At 25.4% G+C, this 15,427-nt stretch overlaps 10 protein-coding genes and 1 non-coding gene across 11 annotated transcripts; 3 read left to right on the forward strand and 8 right to left on the reverse strand.

Annotated features, from left to right (window-relative positions):
* Window positions 1–12: 12 nt before the first annotated feature.
* On the reverse strand, window positions 13–798 carry AAJ76_1400054804 (hypothetical protein; the record flags this gene model as incomplete). The annotated part of the gene is made up of 1 exon (XM_024474041.1): window positions 13–798. One exon carries the CDS (start codon window positions 796–798, stop codon window positions 13–15), a length of 786 nt encoding a protein of 261 aa, XP_024331452.1.
* Window positions 799–953: 155 nt separating this feature from the next.
* AAJ76_1400056492 (rab protein geranylgeranyltransferase subunit a) lies at window positions 954–2,486 on the reverse strand (the record flags this gene model as incomplete). Its single annotated transcript, XM_024474042.1, has 1 exon — window positions 954–2,486. One exon carries the CDS (start codon window positions 2,484–2,486, stop codon window positions 954–956), a length of 1,533 nt encoding a protein of 510 aa, XP_024331453.1.
* Window positions 2,487–2,669: 183 nt separating this feature from the next.
* AAJ76_1400056676 (transmembrane adaptor erv26-like protein) lies at window positions 2,670–3,191 on the forward strand (the record flags this gene model as incomplete). The annotated part of the gene is made up of 1 exon (XM_024474043.1): window positions 2,670–3,191. One exon carries the CDS (start codon window positions 2,670–2,672, stop codon window positions 3,189–3,191), a length of 522 nt encoding a protein of 173 aa, XP_024331454.1.
* Window positions 3,192–3,206: 15 nt separating this feature from the next.
* AAJ76_1400059288 (exocyst complex subunit sec6) lies at window positions 3,207–5,282 on the reverse strand (the record flags this gene model as incomplete). The annotated part of the gene is made up of 1 exon (XM_024474044.1): window positions 3,207–5,282. The coding sequence occupies one exon, from the start codon at window positions 5,280–5,282 to the stop codon at window positions 3,207–3,209; it is 2,076 nt and encodes a 691-aa protein (XP_024331455.1).
* A 463-nt stretch (window positions 5,283–5,745) lies between these two features.
* On the reverse strand, window positions 5,746–6,345 carry AAJ76_1400060351 (hypothetical protein; the record flags this gene model as incomplete). The annotated part of the gene is made up of 1 exon (XM_024474045.1): window positions 5,746–6,345. The coding sequence occupies one exon, from the start codon at window positions 6,343–6,345 to the stop codon at window positions 5,746–5,748; it is 600 nt and encodes a 199-aa protein (XP_024331456.1).
* A 1,458-nt stretch (window positions 6,346–7,803) lies between these two features.
* Window positions 7,804–9,228, forward strand: AAJ76_1400061810 (phenylalanyl-trna synthetase alpha chain; the record flags this gene model as incomplete). The annotated part of the gene is made up of 1 exon (XM_024474046.1): window positions 7,804–9,228. One exon carries the CDS (start codon window positions 7,804–7,806, stop codon window positions 9,226–9,228), a length of 1,425 nt encoding a protein of 474 aa, XP_024331457.1.
* Window positions 9,229–9,344: 116 nt separating this feature from the next.
* AAJ76_1400063351 lies at window positions 9,345–9,425 on the forward strand. Its single transcript has one exon. It is a non-coding gene; the product is annotated as a tRNA-Leu (tRNA).
* Window positions 9,426–9,490: 65 nt separating this feature from the next.
* Window positions 9,491–9,724, reverse strand: AAJ76_1400063730 (ubiquitin; the record flags this gene model as incomplete). The annotated part of the gene is made up of 1 exon (XM_024474047.1): window positions 9,491–9,724. One exon carries the CDS (start codon window positions 9,722–9,724, stop codon window positions 9,491–9,493), a length of 234 nt encoding a protein of 77 aa, XP_024331458.1.
* Window positions 9,725–9,742: 18 nt separating this feature from the next.
* On the reverse strand, window positions 9,743–10,042 carry AAJ76_1400064048 (mediator of rna polymerase ii transcription subunit 31; the record flags this gene model as incomplete). Its single annotated transcript, XM_024474048.1, has 1 exon — window positions 9,743–10,042. The coding sequence occupies one exon, from the start codon at window positions 10,040–10,042 to the stop codon at window positions 9,743–9,745; it is 300 nt and encodes a 99-aa protein (XP_024331459.1).
* Window positions 10,043–10,147: 105 nt separating this feature from the next.
* AAJ76_1400065143 (hypothetical protein) lies at window positions 10,148–11,137 on the reverse strand (the record flags this gene model as incomplete). Its single annotated transcript, XM_024474049.1, has 1 exon — window positions 10,148–11,137. The coding sequence occupies one exon, from the start codon at window positions 11,135–11,137 to the stop codon at window positions 10,148–10,150; it is 990 nt and encodes a 329-aa protein (XP_024331460.1).
* Window positions 11,138–11,148: 11 nt separating this feature from the next.
* Window positions 11,149–14,424, reverse strand: AAJ76_1400068430 (dna-directed rna polymerase iii complex subunit rpc2; the record flags this gene model as incomplete). The annotated part of the gene is made up of 1 exon (XM_024474050.1): window positions 11,149–14,424. The coding sequence occupies one exon, from the start codon at window positions 14,422–14,424 to the stop codon at window positions 11,149–11,151; it is 3,276 nt and encodes a 1,091-aa protein (XP_024331461.1).
* Between the last annotated feature and the right edge of the window lie 1,003 nt (window positions 14,425–15,427).

A 15,427-nucleotide genomic window follows, 5' to 3' on the forward strand; every position in this document is an offset into this window, starting at 1 on the left:
AAATTTAATTTTTTATAATTGATAATCAATTTTAAATATTGTTAATAAATTTCGAAGTGATTGGTTTTTCTTATTTTCATCTGTTTCTTCTTTTAAAACTTTATAAATATCATTTAAGACATTTTTTGAAGATCTGTGCAAATATCCATCAAATAAAGAGAAATTTTTAATACAAATATCAACTAATTGACAGAGATCTGCATCCTGTACATTTTTTTCAAACATGACTTTATATCCTGGTCCAATATTTTTTATTAAAATCATTTCTACACATGGTTTTATAATACCTAGTACTATTCTCATCTTATTAGAATCTACCTTTTCTACAACTACTTCCATTGGTTCTATAGAGGTTTGACACATAAAAACTTCTAATTTTATGCTCATATAATCGTCATTTTCTACAAAAACACATTTAACATTTTGTGATTTGCATTTTAAAAATATGTTTCTATCAGCACTTAAAAGAACTGCATTATTTATACAAGAAGTTGTGTATACAATTTTATCATCGACTGTTCGTAATTTTTGCATATCACCAATTTCAGTAAGTATTTCCATACTATTTTTTTTAATCTGTCCTTCAATTGATAGTATGCTTTTTGATAAATTATTTTGTATAAACTTGTTTGCTTCTTGAGCTTTATAATTTATAGGTTTTAGTCTGTCGATCTCATCTACTACAATTTTTAAAATTAACACTTCTATATTAAACGGATGTGTATCATTTATAAATTTTGATAATAACGCTTGGTGTTCTAATAATATATTTGTATCTGGAATAATAACAATTTCCATCAAGGGTATAAAAATTAAATTTGCAAAATTATTTGTTTTATCAATGTAAAATTAACTTAAAATGCAAAAAAATATGTTAATAAATTTCATTAAAATTTTTTACTTTTCAAATAAAATTTTATAAAGAAAATAAATTACAAAATAAATATAATTATCTATTCATACAAAATATGCTTGTAATCCCAAATCTGAAATGAAATATCTGTTAATATATGACACTCATGAATATTAAGGATTTTTAAATCTCTATCAGAAATTTCACTATCATTTTTAACAATATACAATAAAAAAGTTCCTTTTTTGCAACATTGAGAATTCGAATCAATCATTAAAACCTGCAAAAACTCTGATCCATTGTAAAACCATGCAAAAAATCGATCTTTAATTAATTTAACAGTTAAATTAATAACCCTAACAAATTTTTTTGTTCCTGTTAGCTCTTTTTTATACAATCTCTTTACAAAAACATTCCCATGTTTTGAATGTATAAAATATTTATAATTTTCATCAATGTAATTTTTTATACAATCATACGAAAATTTGGAATTATCACATAAAGATTTTACATCCTTATTTGGCACAGTGGTAAAGTTAATAACCTGGTTGCGCAATGTGATATCTTCAACTTTAATTTTAGAACCTGCCCCTTGAAAAAAAACTGGTAATGGACAAGTAGTTATATTGTTTAATATATTAAAAGAAGCTACTGTTTTATCATTACAATCAATTTCTTGTTCTTGGCACAAAGGAAGAATTGTTGTTTGCTCGACTTGACAGCAATGTTTTGTGGAAGTAAACACTGTACCTGTAAAATCGACTTCATGATCAATCTGTTCCTCCGAATCGGGATCATTATTTGTATTAAACCTATCAAATAGATCGATATTGTCTTCACAATGACAAAATTCTGTAATTTTAGGTTTTTGCTGATAACATGTGCCTGTATTTACTTTTGCATTTGATAAAGATTTTTTTAGTGCTTTAAATTTAAGTTGATCATCATAGCATGATAATTTTTTGAATTCGAAAACAGATAAGCTAGAATCTAATAAATAAGATATACCATTAACTGCATTAACTCTTGAAATTAACTCTGCAATATCTCTGTGTCCGTGTTTAGGATAAATATAAGGATATCCTCCAAAGTTATTAAGATAATCTTGTACCATGTCTTCGGCATTTGAACAGTTTCCTACTATTCCGTTAAGTAAAATTTGTTTACAACTATCACTCAGTTTAGAATTTAATTCTAAAAAATTAACCTCCCCTTTAACAAACCTATTAACTAAATGCTTATCTTTAAATGTAAAAAAGGTTGTATCAACAAGATCAGTTTTTGAATATGGTATTCTAAAATATTTACCATTTTCCAAAATTAGAAAGTGTTCATCGATAGGAATAAAATCACAAAAACCAGAACTATCCGAGTTGTTAATCAAATTCAAAATCTTATCATTTGGTCGGTAAAATTTAGGATCTGTTTCAATAAGTATCTTAGAATCATGCTTATAAACTTTGATATTTTTAATAAATTTGTTACTTTTTAATTCTTTAAAATCTTTATAAGTTGTGCCATAAATTTCCTGTTTATCAAAAACCAATATGCTTTTATTTTTTATATTAGTTATATATAAACAATCTTCATTTGATGTTCCCTCAAATCCAATTTCAAAAAATGTATCTGTCATTTATGGATTATTTTTTTTATTTATATTTTTATTGCATAAATTGTTAACAAACAAATTTTTAATAAATATTTAAATTGTTAAATTATTAAACAAAATATTAGCTAATATTTTAATTTTGTAAAAAATAACCAATTACAAATATTTCTAAAACAAATATTTTTATGTTAATTTTTTTACTAACCCATGCTTATTCCATTTTTGAAAAGTTTGTTATTATTTTTTGGATCGATTGCAGCATTAATTGCAATTGGTGTAGGTATAATAAAATCTATTGAGTACATAGAAGATAAGGCATATAGTGCAAAGAAGAAGATTAAGAATATAATTTACATATGTATGTTTTTACATTTATATTTTTTAATAAGAGGTAAGTCAATTTTTCACACACTATTTAGTTTATCGATACAATATTCATTCTTATGTCTTATTGATGTTTATCCAATCATAAAATTAGATAATCCTTACTTCATTTACGGAACATTAGCTTCTTTAGTTAATCACTTTTTAGTTATAAAATTTCTATTTTATCGAAGATTATATACGCTTGAAATTCTTTCTGCTTTTGCGCTTATTTGGATTACACCCTTTTGCTTTTTTATTAGCCTTAGTGCAAATGACGAAGTTATAACTATCAAAGGCAAGACCACTACCAATACACTAATAGGAAATTTTTTGAAAAAATTATTTAATAGTAAAAATAAATAATTTGTGTTACGTTGTTTATATTCCTAAAAATTTACTAAAAATAGTTTTTTCGGTTGGTAAAATTTCACCGAAACATTCTTTTAGCCTAAGTGTAAAATCTTTTTTCTCGTCTTCGGTCAAATCTTTCCTTTTAGAGATTATCGTTTTTACAAATTTCCTTTTTATATCTGGAAAGACGTATTGCAATGATTTAACTTCTTCTACAAATAAATCTACACTTTTACAATCAATCAAAGGGATTATTTTTAACAGAGGAGATAATGCATTTAGTACATCGTTTTTTTCACCAAATTCATCAAGTATTGATTTAATTTTTAGATAATTATTTTTTAATCGTGATGCGCATTGGTCAAGTATTTTAGATTTTTTGCTACCAAGCTGTTTTAAATATGTAAGAGATAAAGAATTAGCAAGTTCGTGGATAAAAGTCATAAATGTATAATCACTCATTGTAATTTTATAATCCATTAGAAAATCTTTTACAGTAATTATTAATACTTTTACAATATCATCTTTGTACCATTTTTCTGTAAAAAGATCTTTAGTCACAGGATAGCAAGTCTCAATAACAAATTGAGATAAATACTTATTTGAGGCTCTGAGTATGTTAATAAAAGTAGTTCCCAATTCTCTGACTTCCGGTGATTGACATTGAGGCAAAGATGTAATATATTGAGTCAATTTAAGACCACTATTACCGAACATTATACAGAAATCTTCATATCCTGCTTTACTTTTCATTTGGACCGAAGGTAAAAAATCTTTTTCCATTACGTTTATTAGTTCATCTTTAAATATATTACAGTATTTAATAATGGTTTTAGTTATGTGTGCAAATATTTGCTTATTAAAGGAAATGGGTTCTAACTGCATTTTTATAATTTGTAATAAACTAACAAAGCCTGGTGAAATTAATTTATCTTCTTCGTCTTTTGAGATTTCTTCATTTCTCATATAAAACTTATTTACTTCAATTTTAGTAATATTTGAAATCCATTCTTTAAGTTTTTGCTCAGCAATTTTAGTATATTTATCAAGTAAGACTTCTTCATTTTCAAGCAATTTATCACCTAAAGAATCGGCAATTTTACCAAATGTAGATTCAACATTATTATAGTAATCGGTCACAAACTCTATTACTGCTAATATTTCCCCTGCATCAAGATAGTTAGATTTTTTGTCTAAGAGATGTTTTAAATTTATATGATATTCTTTCAAAAATTCATCAAATGAAAAAAAATCAAGATTAAATCTTTCTTTTATCAACTTTAAATCTTCTGTAACAAAATATAACTTTTTTACAAAAATTTGTTCTTCTTCTAATTTCTTAAATTTATTTTTTATGCTCGATTTTATGCTGTTTTTAATCCTTTCTGTAATATTCTTGCATGTTCTTTTTATATATTTTTTATAAAGTTTATACATTTCCTTTGAAATTGGTTCATCACTATGTTCTCCTTTTTTTGCTAAATTAGTAATTTGATCTCTTTTTTCTTCCTTTCTAATGATTTCACACACTTTAGGAAATATTTCATAGTTACTAATAAAATCTTCTCCCAATTCTAATAATTTACAATTGAAATCTAGTATTTGTTTTTTTATGTGACTTATAGCTTTTGATACTTCAATTGTATCTTCCCGAGATAGATCATGATTAAAATATTCTAAATCGTACATAAAATCTTCTAATTCAAAAATTTTGCTATGATAAGTATCTAAATCATCATTTACAATAGGATCATACAATGTACTCATCTTTTCACTAAAATATTTAACTTTTAGTAAATTTGAGTGTGTTACACAAATCATTTTAACTGTTGTATAATTTTTTATAAGAACTAAAAAGTCGTTTAGTATTTTTATATTTTTATCCTTATTTTTTAAGAACTCTTTATACATTGCTTCAATTTTTAATATGTCTTCTTCTATGTCCCTTAAAATAGTATGACAGGTAATAATTTTATTTGACAATAAATTTTGATTATAAAAAAACAAGTCTTTAACATTTGCTTGTATTGATTCTATTTTACTATTTAAATCACTAGGATATTTTATTTTTTCAGATAATTCTTCTAATGCTTGATTTTCCATAAGGGTCCTTCAATTAATCCTTTTTCAATGTTACAGGTATAAAGTTATTAAGCCTTTATGCATTAATAAAATACCCCTATTTAGGTCTACGAAAACCTACAATTTAAATATAAAAATTAATCTAAGCCATTTTTTTATTTACCTACATTCCGTAACTGTTAGTACATTAAACTAAATTTATGTTACTATACTTAATTTTCAGAATGAGTATAAAAGGATATAATAAAGGCTTTAATATTAACAATAACTTTATACGGAATATTTCAATAATCAATCAACAAAATTTAAATAAATAATACTTTTTAATGCTAATTATTAATAATAGAGCTTTAAGCTAATTTTTTATTCCTTAAATAAAAGAATTATTTCTTTTACATCACCTGTCAATAAATTATTATAACATAAATATTTATATAATAATTTAAAATAGCATAACTTTTTCCTACAGAATATTTTCTTTTATTTAAAAAGTACAATTTCTAGTTAATTCCTCTTGCTTTTTTCTTGTTCTAATTACCGTCTTATACATGTTTGGCATCTTATAATGAAAATGTACTACAGGTTTTATATCTAACAAATAATTTAAATAAGCAATGCTTTTAAACTTCTCTTTTTCCTCATTTGATAGCAAAGAATCTTCTGTTTTCTGATAAAAATTATTAGTAAAACTTGTTTTATTATGTTCTTCTATAAAACTTTGCTTCTTCTTATAAGTTTTTTTGTAGTTATGTTTAATAGTCTTTTTTATACTTTTAGTATCTTTTATTTCTATTCTATTATTATTAGGATTAAGTGTATTTTCATTAACTTTATATGCTGGAGAATTTATAATAATGCCTTCTTTTTTAAAATTATTATTTTTTAAGTTTAGTATTTTTTTGACTTTAGATTTTTCTTTTTCATTGCTTCTAAAATCAATAAAACATTGATGCTTAAACATGTAATCTGCATAAAGTAAATCTTTACATTTAAGACATTGTATTAACACATTTTTACTATTTATAATCACATTCTCAAGTTTATGTTTTTTAAATTTTACTTTTTGTATTGTTTTAATTTTCATTAATGGGGGATATATTAAAGATAAATATTGCTAGAAAGAAGAAAATAATATTTAAGAAAGGATAAGACTTATATCTTTAAGTATTAAATTCATTAGTATAATTTTTGATTTAATAATAAATTAGCAGCAATCAAATTCAAGTAAACATATAATAAAAATTTAAAATGGCCTAACAATTATGCACAGAAATGAATATTAATTTAATAAATAAAAAGAATTTTTTGTATTATTGACTCTTTAATACAATTTTTAGAGGGTTAATTAAAAATTTATAAAAGTCTAATTTATTTAATTTTAATATAAGTTAAGAAGCCTTAAATGTATATATCTTACTCTTGTTTTCTAAATATTTCAACCTTATTATTTTTAACCTTATATTTGACAACTCCATATCATGTTCCTGTCATATATCAAATCATTTAATTAGTGCAAAATTGTCTACCATTTTTACACATTTTTAATGAAAATATTTTAAAAAAACTTTAAATAAATACATTACACGCCGATGTATTTTAAACAAAGTTTAATATACAGAAACTATAACGTAAAGCCAAAAAAGTTAAATTAAAGATACAATTAACATAAAATTAATGAGAATTTATATTAATAGAAAATATTTATTAAAAAATTGAATGTTTCTAGTGCATTGCAAAATACATGGATGTCAGATAAACAATCTTTAATTATTTAATAATTAAATACAAAGAAAATATTGATATCACAATATATCTATGTTAATTAAACGACTAAATAAAGTATTAATATACTTTATAAAGTTTTATAAAAGATAAAAAGATATACCAATTTTTTGAATTAAATCTTTAAAACTATGAACTTGTAATATTTTTAAAAGCAATTATAAAGAAAATATAATTGTAATTTAATTTTGCAATTTTTGATTATCAAAATAGTGTTTAATTAATAACTTTTGATTTTGTGGTATTAAGGTATCTTAATTAAATTATAAAGTAATTATTTATTATTTATTTTTTGGTTCTTTTAAAATTTGTATAAATTAAAAATACTTATGGAAAATAACTTTCAAATAAATAAAAAGCTTTTGTATATAAAACATAATTTTATGTGTTTATAAGACAAATTTAAATGAAATATTAATTGGTAATTATCTAATTTTATTTAATCAGTTTAATATATGATTTACTGTATTAGTATGTAAATTTGACAAAAAGGTGATTATTTCTTAAAAAATTAAATTCTATGTGTAAGATTTTTTAATGATTTTATTAAAAGGTTATTTAAGAATACTAAAATATAAAAGAAATAGTAAAAAAATGTGTTGTTATAATACAACTCTAAATTTAATTTACATAAAGATTATATTAAATGTTTAACTACTAGAGTCATTCTTTTAAGTACATTTTTTTATTTAAAAGATTAAAAATTATTCCATGACATTTGTTTTTTTAAATTTAAAACTTTTCATTCTAGGCCCCTTAAATGTCTTTATCACAAAAGATACTAGAATTATTGAAAAATACAGAAACTATTAAATCTACGGATATTGATGTTAGGTCTAATGAGTTATATCCTGTTCTATTAAGTCTAGCAAGTAAAGAGATCATTAGTTTTACATTTAAAGAACAAATTATTTATAAACTTACAGAAGAAGGAGAATCTATCCTTAAAAATGGAAGCTACGAATTCAATCTTTACAACTCAATTGGTGATAATGGAATGGAATTATTAGAAGTGGATAAATATAATTTAGGAAAAGTTAATGCATTTAAAAATAAATGGATTAAGAAAGTGGGAGATAAGGTTTACAAAAGCGCAGATAATGTAGAAGATAATGTAAAAAATATGCTAAATAATGTTACTAATAAAATTTATCAGAAGGAAGAAATTAGTCTTTTGAAAAAAAGAAAATTAATTTATCAGGCTAAAGAGGTAGTATATTTTATAAAAAAAGGACCTTTGTATGGAAAAGATTCTGATAATATAACAGAACTAATTTCTAAAATGGTAATTAGTGGTGAATATAAACATTTAAATTTTAAGCCTTACAATTTTAATACTAAAGGAAATATTCAGTCACAAGGTGCATTGCATCCACTTATGAAGGTCAGAGAAGAAATTCGTAAAATATTTTTAGAAATGGGGTTTAATGAAATGACTACAAATAAATTTGTAGAATCTTCATTTTGGAATTTTGACACATTATTTCAACCGCAGAATCATCCTTCGAGAGATGCACATGATACGTTTTTTATGAAAACCCCTTCTACTACATCATACATTCCAATTGATTACATGCAAATGATAAAAAAAATTCATTCTGTCGGAGATTTTGACTCGGATGGTCATTTTTCAGACTGGGACATAAAAGAGGCGGAAAAAAATATTTTAAGGTCTCACACAACGGCATGTAGTACAAGGACAATGCTTGAAATTGCAAAGGGAGAATTTATATCTGCAAAATTATTTTCCATCGATCGTGTTTTTAGAAATGAAGCACTTGACGCTACGCATTTGGCTGAATTTAATCAAGTCGAGGGACTAATAGTAGCGAAAGGCTTAACTTTAGGAAATTTGATGGGATATTTAAAAAGATTTTTTGAGAAATTAGGAATTACGGATATTAAGTTTAAACCTGCTTACAATCCTTATACGGAGCCAAGTATGGAAGTTTTTGGATATCACAAAGGATTAAAGAAATGGATTGAAGTAGGAAATTCCGGGATGTTTAGACCTGAAGTTTTAAGGCCTATGGGGTTTGACAAGGATGTTAGAGCAATAGGATTTGGATTGTCACTTGAAAGGCCTACAATGATTAAATATGGTATATCAAACATTAGAGATCTTATTGGTCCAAAAGTAGATATTGAGTTTATTAAAAAAAGTGAAATGTGCTTTTTTAATTAAATACATATTTATTATTTCTTTTAATGTAATGTATTTGTACTTTCTAACGACAAAAAAATATTTTCATTTTAAAAATACCTATTATCTATCAAAAAAAGACTTTTCTGTTTTTTCAAGATGCAATGGCCGAGTGGTCTAAGGCGTTGGAATTAGGATCCATTCCGAAAGGGCGCGGGTTCGAATCCCGTTTGCATCACTTTTGCCAAAATTTTTAAGTTGATTTTTGATTAATTATAAACAAAAAAAATATAATTGCATTTAATTATCCTCCCCTCAATGCTATTACCATATGCACTACACTCCTATTCTGTAAATTCTGATTTTTTAATAAATCTGCATTGTTGTCCAATAGTCTTCCATTATAAACAAGTTTTTGTTGCTCAACGGCAATACCCTCCTTGAGTTCAATACTTCTCTTTAAATCCAAGACAGTAGCACCACTATCAATCTCAATATCAAGATCCTTTCCTAGTAATGTTTTTATTTTTATGTTCATAAAAAGGGGAGTAAATAATTAATCATCTCGCCTAGATTTCCAAAGCAAAAATTGTTCTTGTGCTATTCTTACATAAAAAGATTCATCTTTTAGTGTTTGAATGACATCCTCCTTATTAAGTATGTCAAGAATGTTCAGACAATAAGGATATGTTAAATATATTTTGTATTTATCTTCTTTCCAATATTGAAGATGTTTAATTAAGTCTTTAAAAGATTTATTTTCAAAATATCCTTGTTCGAATAACCATTTCAAATAATCGGGATTACAAAGCAGTTGTACGAATTCAAGTTCTTTAATAAAAGTGTTATCGGACATAGGGGTAGAATTTTTAATATTTAAATATTAGTAAAAAATGCTTTTTTAATTTAAGATACATTTACAAAATTTTTAAAATTTTCTGTTTATTACTGTCAAAAAAGTTTATTCAGTGTAAAAGAATCTTTTAAGTGACCCAAAATTCATTAAATCGATATATCTGCGTTCTTGTACATTTAAATAGTCTCCTTTTCTTTTGGCCTGTTTTTTTAAATTAAGTTTATTGTAAATTTCTACTATTTTTTCAGTTACAAAATCTCTGTTGTCATTGAATATAGGAACTGCACATAAAAACTTCCAAGAAAAATCTAAATCTTTTTCTAATATTTTTTTCAGTAAGTTTTTGGAATGTAGTTCTGCTAGATTTTTTTCAATAAAAATTTTATAAAAATATTTTGATATCTCTTTATTGCCTTTACTAAGGAAAAAAGATATTTCTGCCTCCTTATGTTGATTTATCAATGAATAAATATTATCTTGAGATTTTTCACAGATCATTACAAATGAGTCTTTGTCTTTAGAAAGAAAATAAGATACTTCATTAAACTTAAATTGTAATTCATTACAAGATAATAATGAGTGTAGGATAGTAGAAGTAGTCTTAAAATCTATTTTGATGGGCATACTGAATGATTTACTAGTATCTTTTGAAGATTTTACAAATTTTAGTAAAGTAGGTGTTTTTATGTTTACACTACTTTTTATGTAAATTATCTCTTCCACATTTATTTTTTTATTCTCTTTATTTCTTACTGTTATTCCACTAAACTTACATTCACTGTATCCAAAAAAATATGCAATATGCTTGTATAGTAAAAATTTAAGATCATCCAAAGAATTAAAACTATCTTCACAAAATAATGAAGATACAGTTGATTTAGATACTAATATTTCATAAACTTCTGTTGTCTCAAACTTGTTAAGTCTTAAAAAAATACTTTCTAAATCTATAAGCTTTTTAACTCTTTTAACTTTATTTACTAACATTTCTTCTCTTTGAAAAGTAAGTTTATCACTCGGCAGTGCAAAAAGATTAAAAAATAATTGTAAGTCATCACAGAGCTGTCTTTGAGGAAGTTTAAGAACTAGAATCATAGGGTAAATATTTAATTGTTAACATTTAATTTGGGTAAGATATTCATTGACATTAACTCTTGAAAAAGAAGTTTACAAGCATAAGGAAGTCGAATAGGCAAAGGGTTCGTATCGTTACACACATTACATCCATTTTTCGGGACTAAAATACCACAATTCTTACAACAGAATGTTTCAAATAAGTCAGAAGATTCCATAAGCCTTTCTACAATTAAAGATGATGCGCCATAACCAATTAAACAATCTCTTTCCATTTCTCCCAATCTTAATCCTCCGTCTCTACTTCTACCTTCAGTGGGCTGACGAGTTAAAATTGCTCTAGGGCCTCTTGCCCTCATATGAATTTTATCAGCTACCATGTGTTTAAGTCTTTGATAAAACACAGGTCCATAAAAAATATAAGCATAAATAGGTTCACCAGATATTCCACTATAGAAACAATCCTTTCCTCCAAAATTAAATCCATTGTTTGACAATATATCACACACAAGATCCACTTCATTTTTCTTAAAAATTGTAGCATCAGAAATCTTACCTTCTATAATCCCAGCCTTCCCAGTAAGTAGTTCAATTATTTTGCCGACTGTCATTCTAGAAGGAAACCCATGTGGGTTCATAATAATATCAGGTACTAGCCCGGAATCAGTAAAAGGCATATTTATCTGCGGTACAATTAACCCAACTACTCCTTTTTGACCATGTCTACTACTAAATTTATCTCCTATTTCTGGGACTCTTGTTTGTCTTAAACAAATTTTAATAAGAGTTTGATCTTCAGATTTAGTTATTAATACTCTATCAATGAAAGCAGGATTGCCTTTATGTACCCCACCAGTAAATTTATAGCCATTTTCACACGGCGAATTTTTATTTATGTAAACCGTACCTTCTAACAGCAGTTCTCCAGGTTTACCAATGCCATCCTTATCTAGAATTGGATTTTTTATATCCGGTAAAATAACATCAGATCGATTGTCTGAATATTTTTTTAAAACATAGCAGTGTGTTTTGTACACCTCAGTACGCGCAAATCCCCGGTCAAGGGAATCTTTATTTATAATTAGGGCGTCTTCTATATCATATCCCGAGTAACTCATAACGGCTACCATAGCATTTTGACCAGCTGGTATTTCATTATAATCTGTAATATTTAATATTTGTGTCGTCGTTAATGGTTTCTGTGTATTACAAAGCTGTAAAGATATGCCATCAAACCTTTTTTTACTATTTAATGCAATATAACCTATTGCTTGCTTACCCATTGCGCACTGGTATGTATTTCTGGGACTTTGATTGTGATTTGGAAATGGAATTAATCCTGCAACATATCCTAATATAGCAAAATCTGCAATCTCTAAATGGGTAGTTTTATCAGAAATATCTTCTATTTTTAATGCAATAAGTGCATCATTTTCTTCATTGGCGTCTAAATACTCAATACGTCCATCTTCTACAAGATCATCAAAAGATTTATATTTCATTTCTAGGTCACTTATAACAAATAGGCCTTTTTTTAAATTCTGACGAACCTCATCAGTAATAATGATAAGAGGTCTGCACAATCTACCATTATCTGCTGCAATATTAACGCTTTTAAGATTTTCATCAATATAAATTGATACATACTTATTAATAACTCCTTTTCTTCTATAATTTCTAAAATTTTTAACCAAACCAAAACAATTTTGCGTTACACCGAATATATCACCATTCAAAAAAACTAAATACATTTCATCACTAACCATTTCACGTGTATACAATACACCTGTTTGTATAACACCTAAAGAACTTAATATATATATTATAGTATCAAGATCACTGTCTGTAGTGACTTCAGCCAAAAGAGATAAATTTTTAACTAAACCACATGATTCTCCTTCGGGGGTATCAGCCGGGCAAAACATTCCCCACGAGGATGTATGCAACGCCCTGGGTCCGCTAACTTTACGAGTCTTTTCAAAGTGAGAATTAACTTTTGTCATCATTCCCACAGCACTTATATATGAATGTCTTATTAAAACATGTGTCACACCACTTCTATCCATTCTAAATCTTCTGAGATTCCAATTACCTGAAGATATAGCTCTTTGCATACTTGTTGTAATAATATTGGTTTGTAAATTAAAGAATGTTAATGCATCAAATTCTTGCGCCCTCAATCGTTTAGTCAATATTTTATCAATCGAACGTTTTAGTTCCCAATTAAACTTTTTAAATGAATCTTCAAATAAGATCGAAAGCAGTTGACCTGCCAGTTCAAATCGTTTATTACCAATAAAATCTTTATCCTCTTCTGTGATGATATTTTTTTGTGTAAAAATTAACCTTCTAACCATTAAACAGATCATAATTCCCTTATTTCTTAAATCCACACCGTCAAATTTAACATTAGGTAAAATTTTCTCTACAATTACATTTCTGACTTCTTCTAATTTATTAGCGTCAGGTTTCATTTTTATAAAACCCGCAAGATACAAAGCTGCTTCTTTAGAAGTATGTATTTTATGCTTATAAATTTCTTCAAAACTTAAAACAATTTGATCTGCAAACTCTTTACCAATGCATTCCACAATTTCTTTATCAGAAATCATATTGCATGCCTTAATTATTGCTACTACAGGAATATCTTCAGAAAAAGAAGAATTTACCAAATAATAACAATCATTTTTGTAAATGACAGAAGTTTTGCTTTTTTGTTCATGTGTAGAACTTGTCATAGATGAAAAAAACCCTTTTGGACCATCCTCAATTATTATTCTATTTTTAGATAATTGCTCCTGAATTAAAATAACCTTTTCAATTCCTTTTATTATAAAATATCCACCGATATCATAAGGACATTCCTGTGAAAAAAATAAATTAGCATTAAGCGACTCCTCGCTTAGCTTTTGTTCGTTATTTTTACTTTTTAGTAAACATTTATCACTTTGTAACATAATAGGAATTCTTCCAATAAATACGTCCTTTTTTCTAATAATTTGTTTGTTTCTTACGTATTCTATATCTACATATAAATTACTTGCATAAGTAAGGTCTCTAAGTCTACACTCCATTGGATACAAAGTATGCTTTATCATATTTTCTTCCAAGCTTGGTACACTTATCCTTACGTCAGTATATTTTAAGTAAAATGTATGATCAATATCTGAATCTACAATATCATTAGCTTTTACTATACTTGCAATTTCATGGTTAATAAAATAATTGAATGATTCAATGTGCTGTCTAGCTAGTCCTTTTTCAAAAAAAAATTTTTTTATAAGTTCCTCACTTTTTTTGCTATGCATGCACGGTAAAAAAAATTATTATTTAAAGATTTTTGCATAAAATGAAGTATTAGTAAAATCCGGATTAGCATAAATTTATAAATATTTACCATATTATAAATTGCATATAATTTGTTTTTAATATATTTTTATTTATATACAAATGCTTTATCTGTAATAGAATGAAGGCCATATAAACAAATTTTTATTTAATTAATAAGTACGATATCTTTGTATATAATTCCTAATTTTAAGTTAAAAACGAACTCAAAATAAAAATTGCGACAGTTATAGCTACAATGTTACCAATTCTGCATTTGTATATAATAGTGTAGCAAAAATCCGCCAGTTTTATTTGTTTGAAGTTACATTAACGTTATTTCATAAAGTAATAAAGCAATATTAAATAGTATTTAACTTTGTGGTATTAATTACCACATTTGAGATTAAATAAATTTGAAAATATTTTTATTTATATTTAAAATATTAATTCTAATAAATTATTTCATGAAGTGACCAAACATAAATATGAGACTAGAGGCATGAGAACACAAGTACCAGAATTACTTGCAAGGGAATATACAAATTAATAAAATTTTTTACTCTAATAATGTTGTACTGTGTAGAGAATGATGCATAATTGAAGTGTTCTTATTCTCGGGTTGCCTACTTGTGAATGATACTAGAAACTTCTTAAAAAAATTATATTGTTCAGTAAAATACAAAATATAACTTTTTCTGCTTCACTATTCAATTTCAATTTGACTTGTTTAATTTTTTACGATTTTCTTACTATAAATTAAAATTTTAAGATTTCATTTCTAAATAAAAGAATGTATTTGTTTCAAAAAAAATTAATCTTAAAAATATATTTAACAATCTGAAATATTTTTTTTACCTTAATTAAATGCCTCAAAAATATTAATATTAGAAAATAATTATTTAACAATGTCTTATTAAGCATTAAATATGCTTTGTTTTTTGATATAATGATCTCCGCTTATTAATTTAATATATTTAACCA

Source organism: Vairimorpha ceranae (genome assembly GCF_000988165.1).
Source record: "Vairimorpha ceranae strain PA08 1199 chromosome Unknown NODE_14, whole genome shotgun sequence".
Lineage (NCBI taxonomy): Eukaryota > Fungi > Microsporidia > Nosematidae > Vairimorpha > Vairimorpha ceranae.